Source organism: Phascolarctos cinereus, unplaced genomic scaffold, assembly GCF_003287225.1.
Source record: "Phascolarctos cinereus isolate Bilbo 61053 unplaced genomic scaffold, phaCin_HiC Scaffold_2;HRSCAF=192, whole genome shotgun sequence".
NCBI lineage: Eukaryota > Metazoa > Chordata > Mammalia > Diprotodontia > Phascolarctidae > Phascolarctos > Phascolarctos cinereus.
The window spans coordinates 220,602,927-220,626,380 of record NW_027555625.1 but is presented as its reverse complement, the minus strand read 5'-3'; the positions used below and the strand labels follow the sequence as shown (position 1 = coordinate 220,626,380).

The window sequence follows — 23,454 nt, the reverse complement described above, 5'->3', positions numbered from 1 at the left end:
ACTCATGTATTTGTACTTCAGGTTTCTATATAGCTCTTGTCTTTTCATCAGGAATGCTTGGAAGTCTTTTCTCATTAAATGTCCCCTCCTCCCTCCTCCCCCCCCCACCTCCTTGCAGGATTATACTAAGTTTCACTGAGTAAGTTATTCTTGGTAAATCCACTTGGCGAGTGATTATATCCTTTGCTCTCTGCTTCTTTATAATGGTGGCTGCTAAATCTTTCTGGATCCTAACTGTGGCTCCTTGGTATTTGGATTGTTTCTTTCTGGTTGATTCAAGTACTTTTTCTTTGACTTGAAAACTCTGAATTTTGGCTATAATGTTCCTAAGAGTTTTCATTTGGGAGCTTCTTTCAGGAAGTGGTCAGGGTATTCTTTTTATGTCTCTTTTGCCCTCTGCTGCTAAGAGATCTGGGCAGTTCTCTTTTATGATTTCTTGAAATATGATGTCTTGGATCTTTTGTTTGGTCATGACTTTTAGGTAGTACAATGATTCACAAATTCGCTTGATATATTTTCCAGGTATTCCATCACACTCATATCCTATAACTTGTTCAGCGGTTCCCCAGTCATTGGACATTCCTTGAGTTTCCAGTTCTTTGCTACCACAAAAAGTACTGCTATAAATATTTTTGTTCATATGAGTCCTTTTCGTCTTTCTCTGATATCTTTGGAGCATAGACCTAGTGGTATCACTGAGTCAAAGGGTATGCATGTTTTTTGTTGTTGTGGAGGCAATTGGGGTTAAGTGACTTGCCTAGGGTCACACAGCTAGTGTCAAGTGTCTGAGGCTGGATTTGAACTCAGGTCCTCCTGACTCAAGGGCTGGTATTCTATCCACTGTGCCACCTAGCTGCCCCAGGGTATGCATGGTTTTATAGCTTTTTAGGCATGATTCCAAATTACTTTCCGGAATGGTGGGACCAGTTCACAGCTCCACTAACAATGCAGTAATAAACCTGTTTTTCTCACAGCTCTCTAGCATTTACCATTTTCCTTTTTATTGTTAACTTAGCCAATTGTTAAGTGAGGTGGTATCCAAGAGTTGTTTTAATTTTCTCTCCTCTAATTGTTAGTGATTTAAAGCTTCTTAAATATGGCTATTGATAGCTTGGATTTCTTCCTCTGAAAACTTCCTGAGGAACTTACATTCTAACAGGGAAAGACAACACATAAAAGAGAATTTAAAAGGGGTTGGGGGAGATGTTACTTGCTTGAAAACATGGTGACTGTAGTCCAGAGAGTAGGAAGTACAGCTGGGGTGGGGGGGGGGATGAAGCATGGCCAACCTGGACCCATCTGTGAAATGAAGGCCCTCTACTCCAGATGAAAGTTACTGATGGGAGAAGGGGGCTGACATGGTGAAGGGAAGTCAATTAAGTCATGGTATAGAAATCTGGAAAGGCAGAATTATAACCTGGAGGGGAACAATAGGTGAAAGTTGCAGAAAGGTAGATTTAGACTAGATGTAAGTAATTTTCAATAATTAGAGCTTTCTAAAACCAGAATGGCTGCCTTGGGAGAAACTGGGTGTCCCCTTACTAGAGGTCTTCAAGTCAAGGCAGAATCACCACTTGAGGGTGTTCTAGTTGGTATTCTTGACCAAGGGTGAGTGGACCACATGGCCCTGGAGGTTCCTTCCAACTCTGAGATTCTTTCAGTGGGCCTTTCTCAAGTTGCTGTCCTAAGGGATTGAATTAACCAGAGAGAACAGGAAATATCCTTCTGTCTGAGTCAAAACAGAACGGGACCCGAAATCCAACAGCTTTTATCCAACCCTCCCCAAGCTCGCTCTCCCTCCCTCCCTCCTTCACTTTCCCCACACTTCCACCCACTTAACTGCCAAGAATTTTGAGCTTGGAGAGGAAAGCTGTTTGTGCATGTGTATATTTGACTCCAACAACTGTCTGTGTTTCTGTATTTGTAAATGGTCTCTTTTAGATCCTAGGCTGCTAAGGAACAGAATTTCAGTCTTTTTATGCACATGACCTTGTTCATGGGAGCCACTTGGTTATTTAGCCTCTGAAAGCTGCTATAATTCAACAGACCAGTAATCTGTGTAAGAACAGAACCTAAGAGGCTGTGTTTCTAGGAAGGGTATATCCTATTTGGGAGAGGGGACAATGTGCCTGCCTCTTTGGCAAGGAATATGCAGAGACAGAAATTTCATGGGGGGGGGGGGTGAAAAGGAAGAAGGAAAGGCATGATTCTATTTTTGTTACAAAAAGGGAAGTTTGGGGGAGAGGAATATTGACTTCCCTACTTAGGTTCTCCAGCCTAGTTGGGGGTGGGGGAAGGACTTTGTTTTTAATTATGTAATTAATGATTTCCTCAAAAATTAATCTCTATGTGTTATGTTGGAGCAGTTGGTAGCTTTAACTTTACTGTACAGACCAGTACTGCATGAATTTGTTGTTGTTACTATTCAGTATTGTCTGACATGACCCCATCTGGGGTTTTCTTGGCAATGATACTGTAATAGTTTGCCATTTCCTTCTCCAACTCATTTTACAGGTGAAGAAACTAAGGCAAATAAGGTTAAGTGACTTGCCTAGGGTCACACAACTAATAAGTATCTGAGGCCAGATTTGAACTAAGGGAAATGAGTATTCCTGACTCCAGGTCCAGTGCTCCATCCATTGCACCACCTAGCTGCCTCACTACATGAAGACCAATCTTTGTTTTCTGAGCTGTCAGGTTTTGAGAGTCAATCTTTGATTTCCCCAGCTCCTAATTATCATTCTATAAACTTATGGAGGGCAGGAAAGATCATACTTTTGTATTTGTATCCTTATTGCCTAGTGCAACGTCTGGCATATAGTAGGTGTTTAATAAATACTAATTGATTCTGTGTTCCATTCTGGTAAAGCTTACTTAGGATCTTTACGAAGGACAGAAAATATTTTGGATAGGAAATGGTTCATTCCAAGCCATAAATGAGCTTCCCTCCCCCACCCCTCAACTCTGCAAATGGGAACAGATGTATTTACAAGTGAATTCTCTCAAACATTAAAAGAATAATTAATTCCAAAATTGTAAAAGCAGCTTTTAAAAATAGGAAAAGAAGGCGCCCTACCAAATTATTTCTATGATACCAATATGATCCTGATAGCTAAATCAGGGAGAATCAAAACAAAGAAAGAAAACTATAGAACGATATCTCTAATGAATGTTGATGCAAAAATTTAGATAAAATTTGCAAGACTACAACATCACAGAGATTTTAAATTATGACCAGGTCAGATTAATACCCGAAGTACAAGGTTAATTTGATATTAGTAAAACAATAAAGATAATTGACCATTTAAGAAATGGCTCAGTAAAGCAACTGTGTTTATTCTGTGTGGAATACTACAATGATGATTGTAACCTGTAACATCCGTCTCCCAAACTCAGGGTTAACATAGACTGGATCTAATCTCAGAGATTGGCCCCTATAGTTCATTTTCTCTTTGGCTAGTTCCCTCTATCCCATGGTTTACTCTGTGACAAGCTATGGTATAGATTTCCACAAATGTGGGTAAGCAGGATCCCCAAATCCTGTGTAAGTACTAAAGGTAAGAAATTCATATCAGGTAAAGGACAGCCTTTATTTTGCCCCATAGAAAATGCTAAAGATACAAAGGACTCATGGGAACCCATAAACATATGAAGCATGTAAAACTTTTATAGCCACCTATAAGCTTCCCTTTGAAGGAAACTAAACTTGAGGTTGTTAGTAGGGTGACACACTTACTTTCCAGTGAAATCTTTTCTCTCACAGAGCCCTATAATACTCCCAATACTCATAGTGTCACCCTGTAGTTGACTTCCCCCAAAAGACAGCATTCACATTTGGGGCTGCTGAGCATTCAAACTCCTTCCTATCAGACCTGTGCTTTCCAAAAAAAATTCATATTATTAGCACCGAGAAGAAAGTACAGGCCTTCTGCTGCTCATATTATGACTTTAAATGCGTTAATGTTTCTCCAGCTGCAGGAGCCAACACAGGTAAGCCTCTTCTGTCTCCAGGAGGCCAACTGATCAGGAGCTTCTCGCTCCAGAAGGTCAGGTGATCCACATGCTCAAGCTTGGGTTATTCTCTGGACAATTTCCAAGGCTAGTACTATCCAAGAAACCTTCCTCCTTTACTAGAAAGCTAGTTTCAGGGGTCATGCTGCCTAGGAAATTTCCCATCTAGAAGTAAAAAGGTTCAAGAAAGAAGGGGTTTAGGAATATCATTATTGTCTAATTCTTCTCTCAGGCCATCTGAGTGAAAACAAATAGCTTCTTTGTGGTCTCTAAGATACTTCACCATATATTATAAGTGTTTTGCCTTAACATAGTTAATTATCAAAATATATTTGAGAGAGATCATCATCGCAACTGGAAAATATTTTTAAGCCCCATTTGTGGTAGTAAGGTGTTACTCTACCACAGGTAGAGCTGAAGAATTTGCCCTCAAGAACCGAACAGTTTAAGACAGACAGTACTGGAATGGACAGATATAAAGAACTCAGAGAGTCAACTTTAAAAGTTAATTCAATACAAAAGCAATAAATGATGTTAGCATTATAGAAAAATAGAGGAAATAATCTTAACATCATAGAGAAAATAAAGGCCTTATGGCAGATGGGGTGGGGGCGTTAAATGAGGGAGAAGAATGGGAGTTACATTTTTAGGCAGGGCAGCATTGGAGATAATTGGTTCCTTATTCCAATTACCCTGTGAATATTTCATAGAGGATTTGTAGGAAGGCAAGGCAGGAATACAGAATGGAAGAAGAAACAGTGCCTGAAAGAAGGCACAAAAATGGCAGTGAGTTGATTAGATACAGGGCCAGTTTTAAACACTGGTAGAGTAGGCAGTTATATAAAAGGCTCGATGAAAGAAGTCTTGAAAGATCCTTTTTATCTAAAAATGCTTCCCCTACCAATTTTGAAATGTTTCTCTTGCTGGCTTGTCATGATGGGGCCTCAAATTCTCTTTAAAAAAAAATAGTTATTCTATTGTGCTATAAGAAATGATGAGCAGGATGATTTCAGAAAAACTTGGAAAGACATACATGAATTGATGCATAGTGAAGTGAGCAGAACCAGGAGAACGTTATACACAGGAACAACAGTATTGTACAATGAACAACTATATATGACTTAGCTATTCTCAGAAATATGATGATTCAAGACAATCCCAAAGGACTCTTGAAGAAAAATGCTATCGACCTTCAGAGAAAGATATATGGAATCTGAATACAGATTGAAGCATACTATTTTTCTCTTCCTTCCTTCCTTCTTTCCTTCCTTCCTTCCTTCCTTCCTTCCTTCCTTCCTTCCTTCCTTCCTTCCTTCTTTCCTTCCTTCCTTCCTTCCTTCCTTCCATTCTTTCTTTCTTTCTTTCTTTCTTTCTTTCTTTCTTTCTTTCTTTCTTTCTTTCTTTCTTTCTTTCTTTCTTTCTTTCTTTCTTCTTTCTTTTTTCTTCCTTTTTTCCTTTCTCTAGAATTTTCTTCCACAAATGACTAATGCAGAAATATGTTTTACATGATTGTACATGTATAACCTATATCATATTGCTTACTGTCTCAGGGAGGGGAGAGGAGAGAAAAGGAGGGAAAGAATTTGGAACTCAAAAATTTTAAAAATGAATGTTAAAAGTTGTTTTTACATGTAATTGGGGGGAAATAAATTTTTTTCAAAATAGTTACTGATTTTTTAAAACATCACCTAAGTTTCCCCTGGTATCTTCTTCCCTCCCCCTCAGACAACCATCCTATATAACAAAGAATTTTTTAAAAAAGAGAAATAAGAGGAAAAAAATAAGCAAGGTCCATCAATACATAAAAAAACTCTAACAATGATAGATAATGTTCTACATACATGAACCCTACCTCCAACCTCAACAAGTGAGTATGGGGAAATGTCTTCACATATCTCTTTTGGGGGTCATGCTTGTTTTTTTGTAATTTTACAACATATACTTCCTTTTTTAAAATAAAGTTTTAGTTGCATTTTTTGTTTTTATATCACCTAAATTTCCCACTATATCTTTTCCCAATCCTGTTCCCCTCCCAGAGAGTTCTCCCATGTAACAAAGCATATTTTTGAAAGACAGTAAGAGAAGGGGGAAAAAGTCAGCAAAATCTATCAAGATATTGACAAAAATTTGAAAATGTATGCAATATTCCACACCAAAGGACCTTTATAGAAGTGGATGGCGGTAGTGGTGTGTCTTCTCATATCTCTTCTTGTTCCTTGTGATTTTGTAGTGTTCACTTTTGATTGTTTTATTGTTTTTCTCACCATCTACATTGTTGTAGTTATTTTGTATATTGTTTTCTCGGCTCTGCTTACTCTGCATCAGTTCATCAATATATATACAATCATTGTATGTATTGTTTTCTCGGCCCTATGCTCTTCGCTGTGCATCAGTTCATGTAAATCTTTCCATCCTTCTCTGTAATCATATTTGCAATTTCTTAGAGCACAATAATATTCCATTATATTCACGCACTACAATTTGTTTAGCTATTCTCCAATCAATAGGCATCTACTTTGTTTTCAGCTTTTTTGCTACCACAAAAAGTGCTTCTATAAATATTTTATAGTATATAGGGTCCTGCTTTCTATCAATGACCTTCTTGGGAGTATACAGTGGAGTCTCTGGGTCAAAGGCATCAACAATTTAGTCACTTTATTTGCATAATACCAAATTGCTTTCCAGAATGGCTGTTCTAATTCACAACTCCACCAACAATGTATTTGCATGCCTATCTTTCCACAATCCCTCCAAGTATGGCCTAAAAAAATTTTACCATTAGAATTACTCTTTTAGGTTAAGACGTTAAAGTCCTCCACCGAAATATGAAGGATGTTGCCTATGATGGCTAGCACATTAATGCATTATAAAATCAAAAACGTTTGGAGTTGGTAGGGATGTAAGCAGTAATATCTTCCAACATATACCTAAGAAAGAATCTTGAATACAACATATCTGACAAGTGGTCATTCAGACTTTGTTTAAAGACCTTCCATGGTGAGTAAGCCCATTTCCTGCCCCCACCCCCCAACACAGGTCAATCCATCTTTGGATAGCTCTAATTTTTAGGAAGTTTTTCATTATGCCAAGTGCAAATTTGTCTCTTTGTAACTTCCATCCACTGTTCCCTCTAGGACCAAATGGAACAAGTCTATACCTTTCTTGGATGTGACAGTTTTTCGAGGTTGTTTTTTTTTTTTTTGAGATAGTTATTTTATCTTCCTTGAGCCTTATCTTCCCCATTTCCTTCAACTGTTCTTTGTGTAGTATGGATTTGAGGGGAGCTTTTTAAATAATTTTTTTAAATAAAAAATGCTTTCCTTTCTTCCCACTCCTTCCCAATTGAGAAAGAAAGGGGGGGAAATCCTGTTGCAAACATGTCTAGTCAAGCAAAAACAAATTCCCATATTGGCTATACAAAAAAAAAAAAGTCTTATCCCATACTCTGAGTCCTTCACCACTCTATCAGGAGATGGGTCACATTTTATGTAAGTCCTCTAAAATTGTGATTGGTCATTACCTTTATCATAGTTCCCAAGTCTTCCAAAGTTTTGTGTCTTTATGCTGTTGTTGTCATTGTATAGCTTGTCCTCCTGATTCTGATCACTTCACTTTGTATCATTTCATTCAAGTCTTACCAGGTTTATCTGAAACCATCTCCATCATTTCTTACAGCACAATAGTATTCCACCACATTTATATAACACAACTTATTCAGCCATTAATCAATTGGTGGACACACATTCAGTTTCCAATTCTTTGACACTGCAAAAAGAACTACTATAAATATCTTTGTACATTCTTAGGGTTTGTTTTGCTTGGGGACTACTCCTTCCAAGAATCTGTCCTCCTACTTATTTCCCTCCCCCATTCTCCTCTTTCCTTCCTGTTTCTCTGTTGAACGAAAAGTGTTTCTGTACATATTCTCTTCTTTGACAAGTTCAGAAGAGAGTGAGGTTCAATAGTGACCCACTCTCCCTTTCCATTTCCTCCTTGTTTATATACATTTCTACTTGTATAACCTGATTATGTGAAATTATTTACATAATTATTACATAGCAGAACTACTCTCAGGCCCTTTGTCTAATTAGACACCCTTTCTGACCTGTGTTGGTTCTGAGAGGACATTTGTATCATCTCCTCATATTATAATATTAACAGTTTATCCTTGTTTAAAGTCCCTTGTTATTGCTTGCTCATGTTTACCTTTTTGTATTTCTCTTGACTCATGTATTTGCAATTCAAATTTCTATACAGTTCTTATCTTTTCTTCAGGAATGCTTCAAAGTCCTCTGTCTCATTAAAGATCCATTTTTGCCCCGGTAGGATTATACTCAGTTTTGCCAAGTAAGTTATTGTTGATCATGAGCCTATATCCTTCGTCTCCTAGAATGTCTTATTCCAAGCTCTCTGCTCCTTTATAATGGTAGCTACTAAATCTTTTGTGTTAATGAAAGTGGTTCTTTGGTACTTGAATTATTTCTTTCTGGCTGCTTTTAGTATTTTTTTCCTTTGACTTGGAAGCTCTGGATCTAGAGACTATTAGGTTCTTGAGAGTTCTCATTTTGGGGTTTCTTTCAGGAGACAATCTAAATATCCATTTTGACCCCTAGTTCTTTTTTTAAATATGTGTTTTATCTTACATCTTTTTTGTTTGTTTGTGCTTTTTGGTAAGACAGTTGGGGGTAAGTGACTTGCTTAGGGTTACACAACTAGAGTCAAGTGTCTGAGGCTGGATTTCAACTCAGGTCCTCCTGACTCCAGGGCTGATGCTCTATCCACTGTACCACCTAGCTGCTTCCTTGACCCCTAGTTCTAAGAAGTCTGCAATGTTTTCTTTTATGCTTTCTTGAAATATGATGTCATGGGTCTTTTTTAGCTGGTTGAAAGATTCTCTCCTTGATCTGTTTTCCAGGTGAGTTGTTTTTGCTATAAGACACTTTACATTTCCTTGTCGTTTTTCAATCTTTTGACTTCGCTTTAATATTTATTGTCATTTCTATTTGACTGATTCTAAGTTTTCAAGAATTTTGCTGCTTGGGCCAGGTTTTGTAACTCTTGTTCCAAGCTGTTAATTCCCTTTCCAATTCTTTCTTCCGTGGTTTTCATTTCTCTTCCAATTTTTTTCTTAAGCATTCTCATTTCAGTTAAAACAACATTTTAAATTCTTAAGAAGAAAAACCTCTTGCTTTATCTCTTCCAGGAATTTTATTTGAATTTGTGCCCAAGCTGTGTTTTACATTGGATCTTTGCTTGTAGGTGTTTTGAAATCATTCTTTTCTTCTTGACTTGTGTCTTGAGCATCCTTGTCACCATAATAACTTTTTATGATGGGATTTTTTTTTCCTGATCATTCTTCCAGTCTATTTCCTGACTTTGGACTTTATATTAGGGTTAGATTTTGTACTCTTCTGGAGGAAATACTTGACCTAACCTTAAATCCTCTAGATTCTTGCTATTGCTTTCTTGGAAGGATTGAGTTTTATGTTATTTCAGGATCTCAAAATCAGTACAAGCTAGGGACCTGAAAGCTTTCAGTGATCCCAAAATCATCTGATCTAGAGCAAATCTGTTCTCTTCTTTCCTGGTCTGAGCTCTGCAAGTTCCTGATCTGGATTTGGGTCTGAGCAATACATCTGTGGGCTTGCCCCAGTTTTAATTTCAGTAGACTGCTGTTGGACTCAACTATTATCAGCCAACTGGAAAGCTATCCTGTTTCACAGTGACAATTGTGGACTCCTGAGCAGGACTCAATCTAGTGTGTTTTCTGGATCAGTTTAGAGGAGTTGTGGGATAGAACTTAACTATATTTCTATCTTGGCTCTGCCTAGATTTGAAATCCTTCACTATTTTGGCGACCTCCTCTGGAAATTCTCTAGTTTATTAATGTCATTCTTAAACTATACATAATACTCTAAATGTGGTCTGAAGTAGGGCAAAGTACAGAGGGATTATTGTTTTCTTATTCTTTGACACTATGCCTTTCTTAACATGGTTCCAGATTACATTAGCTTTTATGGCTATCAAACCACTATTGATTCACAGAATTTACAATCTAATTAAACCTTGAGATCTTTTTCAGACAAACTGCTATCTTAACATATTCTATACTATGCTTAAAAAAATCACCTTCCTAAGTCCACATGCAAGTATTTATATCTCTTGTTATTAAATTTAATCTCATAAGATTCAGCTCAATTTTCTAGATGTTTTCAGTATCTTTTTGGATCCTGACATCCAATGTATTAGTTATTTCTCCCTGCTTTGTGTCATCTGCAAATTTGATAAGGTTATTATTTATGTTTTTGTCCACATAAAAATGTTAAGTAGTACTGGTGCAAGTACACATCCCTCTCCATTGGAGACTTCTTTTCAAGTTGAGTTGGAACCATTAATGACCACCTTTAATGACCACTAGAATGAAGTCATTCAACCAGGTTCAAATCCAACTCATTATACCATCATCATACCCACATTTCTCCTTTTTTTCCAAAAAATAGCAAGAGATACTTTATGAAGTGCATATATACATACATATACACATACAAATATATACGTATACATATGCATTGAGAGATATATAGATAGACATATAAATATATAGCTATGGCATTCCCTAGATTTACTAGTTTGGTAACTCTGTTAAATAAAGAATTAAGCTTAGTGCATCATGACTCATCCTTCATTTAAATTATTTTTCCTTGATATCTTTAGTTTTTATATAGCCTAAATTTCCCACTGTATCTTTCTCACTCCTTTGTCTTCCTTGGAGAGAGCCATCTCTTATGATAAAGAATTTTTTCTTCTGTTTTTGTCATTATGGTTCTTTGTGATCTCTGCTTTCTAGTCTAGAAGTTCACTAACCATCTCTTTACTAATACATTCTGGAATTTTCTCAAGATTTGAAGTCAAGCTCATTGGCCTGGAGCAGTGCTTCTTAAACTGTGGCTTTGAACAGTTTAAGAAGTACTGAAGGGGTCAAGGGGGAAAAGTCTAAGAAACACTGACCTAGAGTTTGCAACTTCCATTTTCTTTCTTTCTTTTTTATTTTTTTTCAGCATTCTTTTTTTTATAAGATTTTGAGTTCCAATTTTTTCTCCTTCCTCCCCAATAAGGCAAGCGATCTGATATAGGTTATACATATACAATCATGTTAAACATATTTCCACATTAGTCATGTTGTGAAAGAAGAAACCGAACAAAAGGGAAAAACCATAAAAAAAAAAACAAAGAAAGTGAAAATAGTATTCTTAGATCTGCATTCAGACTCCATAGTTCTTTCTCTGGATATGGATAGCATTTTCCATCATGAATCTTTTGGAATTGTCTTGGATCATTGTATTGCCGAGAAGAGCTAAGTCTGCCATAGTTGATCATCACACAATGTTGCTGTTACTGCGGACAGTGTTCTCCTGGTTCTGCTCACTTCACTCATTGAGCGTCAGTTCATGTAAGTCTTTCCAGGTTTTTCTGACGTCTGCCTGCTCATCATTTCTCATAGCACATTAGTATCCCATTACATTCATATGCCACAGCTTGTTCAGCCTTTTCCCAATTGATGAGCAGTCCCTCAATTTCTAATTCTTTGCTACCACAAAAAAAGAGCTGCTATAAATATTTTTGTACATGTAGTTCCTTTTCCCTTTTTTGTGATCTCTTTGGGATACAGACCTAGCAGTGATATTGCTGGGTCAAAGGCTATACATAGTTTGATTGCCCTTTGAACATAGTTCCAAATTGCTCTCCAAAATGACTGGATCAGCTCACAACTCCACCAACAAAGCATTAGTGTCCCAATTTTCCCACATCCTCTCCAACATTTATTTTCTTTTTTTGTCATATTAGCTAATCTGATAGGTATGAGGTGGTACCTCAGAGTTGTTTTCATTTGCTTTTGTCTAATCAATAGTGATTTTGCTTTCTTTCTTTTCCTCTTCTAGAGGGGAAACCAACTTCCACTTCAAGCACTAAGTAACAGGGGGCTTGGCCTTGACTAAAGTACAAATAGCACACACAGTATAAATCACTGCCAAATTCATCCTGCTCTCTATATTTGCTGATAGTTTGTACCTTTTTATCACTGCTTTACTCCCTTTTCTTCCTCATATTTCCCTTTTAATAACTTGATGGCCACATCCAACTTCTTTTCCCACAACTCAATAAATTCTTACTGGGTTTAGCTAATTCCTTTTATTTATTGTTCTTACTAATCCAGCTTTGGGGCAGCTAGGTGGTACAGTGGATAGAACACTGGGCTTGGAATCAGGAAGACTGATCTTCATGAGTTCAAATATGGTCTCAGACACTTGTTAGTTCCTAGGCAGATCCTAGGCAAGTCACTTAACCCTGTTTGCCTCAGTTCTTCATTTGGAAAAATGAGCTAGAGAGGGAAATGGCAAATCACTCCAGTGTCTTTGCCAAGAAGACCTCCACAAGTGGTCACGCACAATTAGACACGACTGAAATGGCTGAACAATAGCAGTCTAGCTTTACCAACTGCCTTCTTGCTGGGTTCTTTCCCTTAATAATTTTCATTTTTTTTTTAGATCAAATTCTTCTCTTCCTTCAGTTTAAGTGGATCCCCTTCCATTTTTCCTTTCATTCTCCTAACTTTTTCCATGTCAGACTGCATAGACTAGTTTATCACAGCCATTTGAGTTGGGAAGGGGCTGGTTCATTACTGTGAGAGGCCATTGGGAGTCAGGAAGTTGTATACCTGAGGAAGTTGGGAGGAGGTCTAAGAATGCCAAAAAGAGAATACTACTACAGCTACTAGCTAACGTTTACTTAATGCTTTGATTTGCAAAGTGCTTTATTATCTCTTTGCTCTTTACAAGGTTAGTGCTACTGTTATTATGCCCATGGAAGGCTAAGCAAGATAAATGACTTGATCGTGGTCACACAGCTAATAAGAGGCTGGGTTTTGAACCCAGATCCAATCTCAAGTGTAGCACTCTATCCATTTTGCTATGTTACACTTTAGCTTGGTCTAAGGATCAAGGGTACACCAATCTATTCACCTGAAAGGGGAACAAAATGAAGAAAAATTTGAGAATGGTAGTGGAAGGGGATAGATGTTATTTATTGGAGGCTGAACAGACTATTTGCTAGGGAGAAGTTGGTGACAGGGTAACTAGATGTGAGATTGCTGAGTTTTGCCCTAGGATGGAAAATGAAGGAAGAGAGCTCTTGATAGGGATGGAAAAGTTGGGATCCTGAGATTATAAACTTAGAGCTGGAAGGAACTGTAGAGACCATTTAGTCCAAACCCGTACCATTTACAGATGAGAAAACTAAGTCTCAAAGAGGTTAAATATTGCCCAAGATCATACAGGGTAAAGCAGTAACAGAGCTTAGATTTTTACTTTCATCTCACTCCAAATCCTGTGCCCCTTTCACAGTACCATGCCCATGATACTTGGAAAAGATGGATTCCTTATCTGATAACCATGTCCCAATGGGCTGTCCTTTCTAAGGACATTGGTCAAGCCAAGGCAATATAGTGAATTAAGCCCACACAGTGCCCCTCCTTTCTTTTTCAGTCTCTCTTCCAAGGCTTTTGTGTTACCCTAGATAGTCCTCGTTTCCAGAAAAAGATTTTGTATACACTTTTTATGTTGATTCGTTATAGACTAAATGTTTCTCTCCCATGCTCCACTCCCTTCTTTTTATTGGATCCTAAACTTTGGAAAATACCTTGGTTAGACAAATAGAATTCCACTACTATCTGAAACTTAGTGAAGATAGTCTCTGCCCTAATAACTAAGAACACCTAGACTAATGGATGCTCCAATGGAAAGAACATTGATTTGGAAACACTCGAGCCAAGTTCAAATCCTGGTTCTGTCACTTACTGCTTGTGAGACCTTGGGCAAGACACTTCCCTTCTCTTGGCCCTAAGTTTCCTCCTCTGTAAAATGAGGGTGTTGAGGGGGCAGCTAGGTGGCACAATGAATAGAGCTCTAGCCTTGGAGTCAGGAGGACCTGAGTTCAAATCCAGCCTCAGACACTTAACACTTACTAGCTGTGTGACCCTGGGCAAGTTGCTTAACCCTGATCACCTCACCAAAAAGCAAAAAACAAAACAAAAAAAAATGAGGGTGTTGGACTAGATGACCTTTGAAGTAACTTCCTGATCTAAATCTATGATTATATGACAATCCCAAAGGAATGAAGAGTTAGAGCAATGAATGAGGTATAGAATTAGCACTAAGTAACATTATATCAAAGGCAGGTCCAAGATATGGAGTATTTAATATAAACATGTTGAACAGCAAGGAAAATATGTTAGTCATTCCAAGTATCAGTTAACAAGGCAGCTGGTCTCTTTCCATCGTTCACTCATTTTTCACAAATAATCTTCCCTGAGACACTATTATATGAATTCCTGTCAGAGAAACTTTATTTACATTTGCTTGTCTTAATAAAACATGGAATTCCTTTATTATTCTTGATGCTACCTGGTCCTTTCACAATTAAGGCATAGGAAATTATTTTCTTCCATGTTTTCCCAATATCTCTATTGACTTTAGCATTCAGCTTTTGCCCAACTTGTTCTTTAGAATGCTTGAACAATGACACTCAAGTACATATATATGTACACACACATATGTAGACTATGTGCTGTGTTGTGTAGTCAATGTAGTCAATGACATTTGTTCTTTATTTATCTTATTGCTCTATCCAGAAATTGCTAAGAACTGGGGCAAAGATGAAGCTATGTGTGGGAATTTATGCCCAGGGCTTCAGCTGTGATTGTATAACTGATGTCTCTATCATGCTAGAAACATTGGAAAGGCAGGCTCAATATGAGGAAGTGGGACAGATGAGAAGCCAGATCACCACTACTGAGCACCCAAACACCCTAGCCATAGGTATGTTCACCACTCCCATAATGTGAGTGGAGGAGGAGGACCACCAGCTTGGTTTCTAAGATGTTCTTGGAATTGGGCTAGTAAGAGTTATCCCCTAAGCTCCACACTGACAATTCTCAAGGTCCCTCTAAGGGTAGATTGATTTGCTAGCTATTAGTCACTACCTCCCAATCCCTATATGTACACACATCAATTGTTAAAGGTTTATTTTCTGTAGGGGTAAGTTGTTTATTGGGGCAGCTAGGTGGCGCAGTACATAGAGCATCAACCTTGGATTCAGGAGGACCTGAGTTCAAATCCGACCTTAGACGCATAACATTTACTAGCTGTGTGACCCTGGGCAAGTCACTTAACCCCCCCCAAAAAAATTATTTATTTATGTAAGGGGGAGGATGATCAGGAAGTTGCTTGATCAATCTGAGAGAGTTCCTCTAATCAACTCAGTGAGCTTACAGGGCAATGAACCTTTGAAGCACCCAATGAGTACCTCTCCCTGGAGAATGCGCACTTGTCTATTGCCACTTTGTTGAGAGGACAAGGACAGCTTCTTGGTTTCCAGTGTCTGGAACTGCCCTATAGATCAGTGATGTCAAACTAAAATAGAGATGTTGCATGTTGACTTAGAAAATCATAAGTTAGCATTATCTATGCTGTATTATATTTTTAATAGGGAGACTAGGTGGCACAGTGGATAGAGCAGTAGGCTTGAATTCAGGAAGATCTGAGTTCAAATCCAGCCTCAGACACTTCCTAGCTGTGTGACCTTGGACAAGTCACTTAACCCTTATTTACTTCAGTTGTTCAACTGTAAAATGCGGACACAGTGGAAAAGAAGATGACAAACGTCTCCCATATTTTTGCCAAGAAAACCCCATGGACTTGTCACAAAGAGTCGGACACGAGTGAATAACAACAACATTGTATTTTTATTTTGTTAAATATTTCCAAATGACATCTTAATCTAGTTCTTACTGGGGAGTTTTGAGGTGGACTTGGGGGTAGAGGCAGTGAGTTTGACATCTCTATTATAGATGATTGGGTAGATGGCACTTAGGAAGGCCAACTCTGGTTGAAGGAATGACTCCTCTGTGCCAGCCTATAATAGACCAATCTCATTTCCTCCATTCCCTCTTCTTCCTCCCATCTTCTCTGTTCAGAGTATTGTGGTGGGTGAAAGATGAAATGACTAAAGAAAACAAAGGTTCAAATCTCCAAGATTATCAAGTGATGTATGCCAAATTCCTAACAAATCAGGACCAGACTTTCTCAGCTTAGGCCTGGACCCCAAATACAGGGGGAAACAGACTTTCATACAATAAGAACAATAAAAAATAAGGCCAATTAATTAAAAGGAAACAAGACAACATGAGATAATCTGATTTCTACTTGGAGGAAAGATGAAGGACTTTCCAACTTGTGAGGCAGATAGTTAACAAGTACAATTCCCTGAATTCAGAAAAAAGAGGTATCCCACTTACCCTGAGTGTCTGAAAACAATCAAAGGAATATGGAAATAATAACTGATTGATCAGTACAGGGCCAATTTTCAGATAAGACATAAGGGTTGCTTGAGATGTACAATTGTGAGAAAACTCCTTGCGTCAGTCTTTGGATCTGACTGGGTTTCTGGTAGCTTAAGTTAGATAGAGCCTTGGTTAAGTGACTCTAAGCAGCAGGGAGAGGTGGTCCAGTTTCCCAGCCATGCAGGGCTAGGTTCAAACAATGCAATGAGGTTTTCTCCCAATTCCCATAATTGAATAAATTTTTCTCACAAGACAAAAATTGGACTAGACCCATAATTGAATAAAAACCAAGCTAGCTCCAGAATTGAGTCACAAGATGAAGTCAGTGTTTTTTCACCCAATTACCACAATTAACCAGTTGTGTCCTAAGCACCTCATTTCTTTAGTGTAGACCAAAGAGCAGCAGAATTGTGTCCTGGAAGGAATAGTGTAGCATACATGAGTATTCTCCTCCCTCCAAGAACTAGAGTGGCTGCCTTGGGCACAAGCTCATGGGAATTACATATACTTATTCATGGCTTTCTGAGCAGAGGTCAGTTACCTTAGAATGGACCTCCCCAGTCCCAAGAAATGGTAGCAGCTGGGAAAGTATAAAAATTTCTCGAAGAAGCACATGGCAAAGGTAGATATATGATGCCCATGTGGCTTAATAGGAGAGTTCATAGACAATGTTTCTGAATCCCTGTCTCCTAGGTAGAGGAGGAAGGGGTTTCCTTAGACAGTATCATTCCAGAATCTAACCCAGGTGAGGGAGATTTCTGCAAATGCATCTATCTTAGGTCTTTACTCAAGAGTAAGTCAAGAGCAATCAGGCTCTTATTTCATAGGCTAGAAGGCAATATTTCTACCTACTATTCTCTGGCTCCAAATAGAACATGTCTAATCCCTACTCTATATGATGATCCTTCAAGGATTTGTATAATGACCCCCATGAGTCTCCTCTTCTCTTCAGGCTAAACATTCTTAGTTTCTTCAGCTAATCCTCATCTGGCTTGAACTCAAGGCCTTTCACCATTCCGACTGCCCTCCTCTGAATAATCTCTAATTGGGCAATGTCCTGTGGTGCCTAGAACTGGATACAACCCTCCAGATGTGGGCTGGTGTGGGGCAGAAGAGAGAGGGACTGCTGCCTCCCTAGTTCTGGAAGCTTCACCCCTCTTAATGCAGCCTAAGATTGCATCAGTTTCCTGGCTGCTATCTCACCCTGATGATTCACATTAAGCTTGTAGTCTCTCTGCAAGAGACTACTGCTTGTTTGGCCCCAAAAGACAGATCCAGGACCATGGCATGGAGGTTTCAGAGAGGCAGCTTTAGGGTGGATGTAACAGAAAACTGTCTAACAAGGAAAGCTTTCCAAAGTGGAATGGTTTGCCTCTGGAGGTAGTGGGTTCCCTTTGTTAAAGGTCTTCACACAGAGATTAGACCAGTCATCGTGACACGGAAGGATAAATGGTATAGGTTGCTACAAGGTATCTAAGGTTTCCTTATAACTCTGAAATTCTGTGGTTCAGAAAAACTTAAATGAGGGGCAGCTAGGTGGTGCAGTGGATAGAGCTTCGGCCTTGGAGTCAGGAGGACCTAAGTTCAAATCCGGCCTCAGACACATAACACTTACTGTGTGACCCTGGGCAAGTGACTTAACTCCATTGCCTAGCAAAAAGGAAAGGAAAGGAAAGGAAAGGAAAGGAAAGGAAAGGAAAGGAAAGGAACGGAAAGGAAAGAAAAACTTAAATGCTCTGAAACAAATACCACCTCCTGTGTAGCACAGTAGACAGAGTGGATTCATCTTCATGAGTTCAAATCTGACCTCAGACACTTACTAGCTGTGTGACTCTGGGCAAGTCACTTCACCCTGTTTGCCTCAGTTTCCTCAACTGTAAAATGAGCTGGAGAAGGAAATGGCAAACCACTTCAATATTTTTGCCAAGAAAATCCCAAATGGGGTCACGAACAGTCTGAAATGACTGAACAATAACAACATCTGGTTCTCCCTTTCCAAAGTAAACATATTCTCTAAAAGCCTCCCTCTGGAGCCAGTCTCTGGAATCAATTTTCTCTTTGCTTTTGTGGTGTCGAATTTAAAGCAAATATCCCATGAGTGACCCTTTTCCTACCACAGTACTGCTACTCTACTTAACCTAGCATCAACTACATCCCTCAAGCTAAACCTAAGAGTAATAGAAATTTAAAAATCAACAGGCTTACTTTGAAACATGTCCAATATGTTATTTGTGTAGTGTAACAGTAACCAATACACCCTTTAACAGATATAAGCAAATATATGTCCCATCTTCCTTCACAGGTTTCTGAAGTCTTTCTCCTTCCTTTTTCCCTATCTTGCCAATTCTCAGAATTTCCTCAGCTTTTTCTGTTTCCTGAATTTATTTCTCAGAACTACTCGGTTTCACTGGCACATGTCCTTTCCATAGGTCTGGCTTTTATTAATATTATTGGCATCATGGCAGAAAGGCTGGAGTGCTGAATTTGGAGTCAGGAAGGTCTGTGCTTGAACTTTGCCTCTGCTGCATGCTCTCTGTGTGACCTTAGGCAAATTATTTCACTTCTCTTAAGTCTCCATTTCTGTATATGTAAAAAAGCAATAATAATTAACTATACTATTTAACTTTACAGGGTTGCTGAGAGTCTCAGATTAAATAATGTGTCTGTATGTTATGAACCAGGGCTCCCCAAAACTCTGGGGCTTACACAGTCAGTGTCTCTCTGGCTTGTTATTCCCATCCCAAAGTTATACTCTAGGGAAACATTCAAAATATAGCTCACTTCTTAGTTTCCTTAAATGTGGCTTACAGGATCCCCAGCTCCTGCACAAATACTCAATGTATTTTGGCATTAGGTATGTGACAGCCTTTATTGCCCACCCATTTCTGCCCCAATAAATAAGATCCAAAGAACCCACGGGTGTTCATGAACAGATACTGAAATATACTCCCTCCCCAAAGGTAAATCCACTGAGCAAGAACTTGCCTTGACATGGGACCTGCCTGATTGAGCATCTCATCACAGATAATAGCAGGGAGGATTAGCAAGATCTGGATCCCCTTTTCCCCTGCCCTCAACATGACACCAGACCTCCAGGTGCAGGGTGATCCTCTTCCTTGTCCAAAAAGCACATCATAGAAGAGATCTTCTCTCTCCTGTACACTGGTGCTCAAACACATAAACTTGGGAACTCTCAGAAGTGGGATTATCTGTGAGAGATCCCCAAAGCTTATGCTGCCCAGAAAATGTAGCCCTTCTCTAGCTAGAAGGCTAGATTATAGGATGATGACCGTCAGTCAACAAGCATTTATTAAGTGCTTACTATATGCCAGACACTGTGCTAAACTCTAGAGATACAAAGAAAGGCAAAACCTGGTCCCTGCCCTCAAGGAGCTCACAATTTAATGGAGTAGATAATGTACAAATTATATACATTTATATGCATATATAACACACCCAATACAACAATAACCTCCCAAATAAATAAAATACAAAAGACTCAGGGGTGTCTATGAACAGATACTGAAACATGCTCTCTCCTAGAAGGTAACTACATTGAACAAGAATATATATTCATATATTGTAATATATAATTATATACAATATAATCATAACATATTACATAATTGTACATTGCCTTTCTTTCTAGAGAAGGGAGATTTTGGGCAGATTATCTATCTATCTATCTACTTATCTATCTGGCTATCTATGAAGTACAGTTATCCCTTCCACATCGCGACTTTCACCATCACAGTTTTGATATATCACAACTCAGCGTAAGAAATTAAATGGAATTTTTGGGGAGTTTTGTGGAAGCCACAGATGACACACAAAGACCAGCAAATGACACAGAGCCTATGACCAAATATTTAACCCAAACTTTACAGTAAGGTACTCTAAAAGAAAAAGAAAGAATTCAGACTTCTTCTCTGGTACTAAGGGAGGGCCAAAAATTTTATGTGGATTTTCCAAATCGCAGGGGTGATAACTGTAATCTCAGACACTAGCTAGGTGGGGAGATGGGGAACCAGTAAATGCTACCTAGGAGATTCAAAATCCTCCTTTTATACAAAAAGTTAGGGTTCAAGAACAACTGAACTCTGCATTCAGGCCTCATGCAAGGGCATGTCTACAATCGTCATGTATGTCTACTGTAAGTTGCTCTTGGAAGTAGGGGAAGAAAAGTCCTTTCCCTCCTTACAAAGGTCTATTCTGCTGAGCTCTCACCTGGAAGTCCAAGGGGAAAGGGATGGAGAAACTGTCACCAGTTCCCTTTCATTGGCTGCAGGGAAGGAGGTACCTCTTCCGACAAGAGTCTAATTCCACCCCCTACCCCACTCTTAGGTGCCAATCATCTCGGAGGCAGTGACAGTCATTGGGAGCCAATCAGAGGGGTTCCCTGTGTCCTTTCAACAAGGTGCTGCAGTATGCAAGCCGATATCCCTGGGAAGTGTCCTTTAAAAACTCCCACACTTGGGGTGACCAAGACTTGTGTTATACAAACCCTATATCCTCATCAAGGGGCAGTGAGGTGGCACAGCGGATAGAGTGCCGGGCCTGGAGCCAGGAAGACTTGTCTTCCTGAGTTCAGATCCGGCCTCAGACGCTTATTAGCTGTGTGACCCTGAGCAAGTCATTTAACCTTGTTTGTCTCAGTTTCTTTATCTTTACAATGAAGTGGAGAAGGAAATGGCAAACCACTCCAGTATCTCTGCCAAGAAAACCCAAAGAGTCAGCCATGACTGAACAACAACAACAATTATTTCATGGGGCAGCTAGGTGGAGCAATGGATAGAGCTCTGGCCTTGCAGTCAGGTCCAAGGAGGACCTGAGTTTAAATCTAGCCTCAGATACTTGACAGATACTAGCTGTGTGACCCTGGGCAAGTCACTTAACCCCAATTGCCTCACCAAAAAGCAAAAACAAAAAACCAAAAACCAATAATCTCATCAAATTGATGGGAGGCCCCTTAGTTTGGTCTGAGGCTCTCCTCTTCAATTTCCCTTCCTTATGTAAAGCAGGTTGAAAACTTTAAAGGGCTATCCCAATAGTTGTTGTTATAGCCTCTATCCTGTGTGAGAAGGACTCTTATCTAACCACCTCAGGCTGTATGCAGCCATTCCGAGAGATACAGACCCAGCTCTTTACCTCAGCCTATTACCAACTCCATGACTCTTTACTCCCCTGGGAGTAGACCTAGGTTGGCTAGCAGTGGACAGCAGAAGAGAAGTTACGCCTTCTTGACCCCTTCATTGGAGCTAGTGTTTGGCACGCAGTAGACACTTAATACATGATTACTGAAAGAATAAATGAATGACTTGTGAAAACCTTTTCTGTACCTTATTGTCTCTTGTAGCCCAGACTTTTTAGGATCCTATGACCACCTCTGCTTCCCAAACCCTTCACGTTTAACTGTGGTCTGATGATGTGAAGATGCTAGCCTTGATCCTCACTGCTCCTAATTCTTTTTCTCCCCCTGCAGGCCTCAAATCCTCTGTGGCAATCTCGGGGTTCAACCACAGTGTCCTCAGGGGGGCGGTTCCGCTGCCCATCCTGTAGGCATGAGGTCGTTCTGGACAGACATGGTGTCTATGGACTGCAGCGCAACCTGCTGGTGGAGAACATCATTGACATTTACAAGCAGGAGTCTTCCCGGTAAGTCCTGATTCTCTCCCTTGCTGTTTTGTAGATTCACATTCAGCATTTATAAAGCACCTACCGTATGCTGACATTTGTGTTAGGTCTTGGAAAAAATACAATATTTAAATAAGTCTGGCATGGACTTCATAGAATCTGGTTTTAGGAAGGGTTAGCCACAAACATAGATATTATTCATTCATTCATTCAATAAACATTTATTAAGCACCTACTATGTGCCAGGCACTGTATTAAGTTCTGGGGATACAAAAAGAGGCAAAAGACAGTCCCTACTCTCAAAAACATTACAATCTAATGGGGGGGGACAATATGCAAACAAATATATGCAAAGCAAGCTATATACAAGATTAACAGGAAATAATTAATAATGGGAAGGCACTAGAATTGCAAGGGTTGAGGAAGGCTTCCTTTAGAAGGTAGGATTTTGATGAGCAGGCAGACTTCAGAAAAAGCTGAAAAGACATATATGAACTGATACTGAGCAAAATGAGCAGAACCAGAACATTATACACAGTAACAGTCACATCATGAGATGACTGACTTTGATAGTCTTGGCTCTTCTTAGCAATGCAAGGATCTAGGAACTCCAAAAGACTCATGATGGAAAATGCTATCCATATCCAAAGATAGAACTATGGAGTCTGAATGCAGATGGAAGCATGCTATTTGCTCTCCTTTTGTTTTGTTGTTTTGTTTTATTGCTTCATTCTTGTGGTTCCTCCCCTTAGTTCTAATTCTTCTTTACATGTTGACTAATTGGAAAATATGCTTAATATGAATGTGTAAGTAGAGCCTATATCAGATTGCATGCCATCTTGAGGAGGGAGGAAGCGGTGGGGAAGAAAATTTAAGACTCAAAATCTTATGGAAGTGAATGTTGAAAACTAAAAATAAATAAATCAATTATAAAAAAAAAAGGTAGGATTTCAGTTAGGACTTAAAGAAAGCCCAGGAGGTCAGTAGTCAGAGTGGAGGTGGGAGAGCATTCCAGGCATAGGGAACATCCAGAAAAATCCCTGGAGCCAAGATATGGAATTGTCCTATTTGTGGAATAACCAAGCGCCAGTGTCACTGGATTAAGGAGTACATTAGGAAATAGTGTATAAGAAGAATGAAAGGTTAGGAGGGGACCAGGTTATGAAGGGCTTTGAATATCGAACAGACCATTTTGTGTTTGATCTTAGAGGCAATAGGAAGCCACTTGAGCTTATGGAGTAGAGGGTTGGGGTGACATGAATGGGCCTGAGTTTTAGTGGCTGAATGAAAAGTGGATTAGAGTGAAGAAAGACCCACCAGCAGGCTATTGCAGTAACATAAGTATGAGATGACGAGGGCTTGTACCAGGGCAGTGGCAGTGTCAGAGGAGAGAAGGGGCTGTATTGGAGAGA

General features: G+C 39.2%; 1 protein-coding gene across 1 annotated transcript in view; it reads left to right on the top strand.

The window, feature by feature from the left end:
* TRIM54 (tripartite motif containing 54) overlaps positions 1–23,454 on the top strand; it is a 30,440-nt gene that overhangs the window by 1,836 nt on the left and 5,150 nt on the right. Inside the window, exon 2 of the mRNA XM_020983727.2 lies at positions 21,891–22,063. Within this exon, the coding sequence (XP_020839386.1) occupies positions 21,891–22,063 (173 nt within the window). The remainder of the gene's footprint in view (positions 1–21,890; positions 22,064–23,454) is intronic.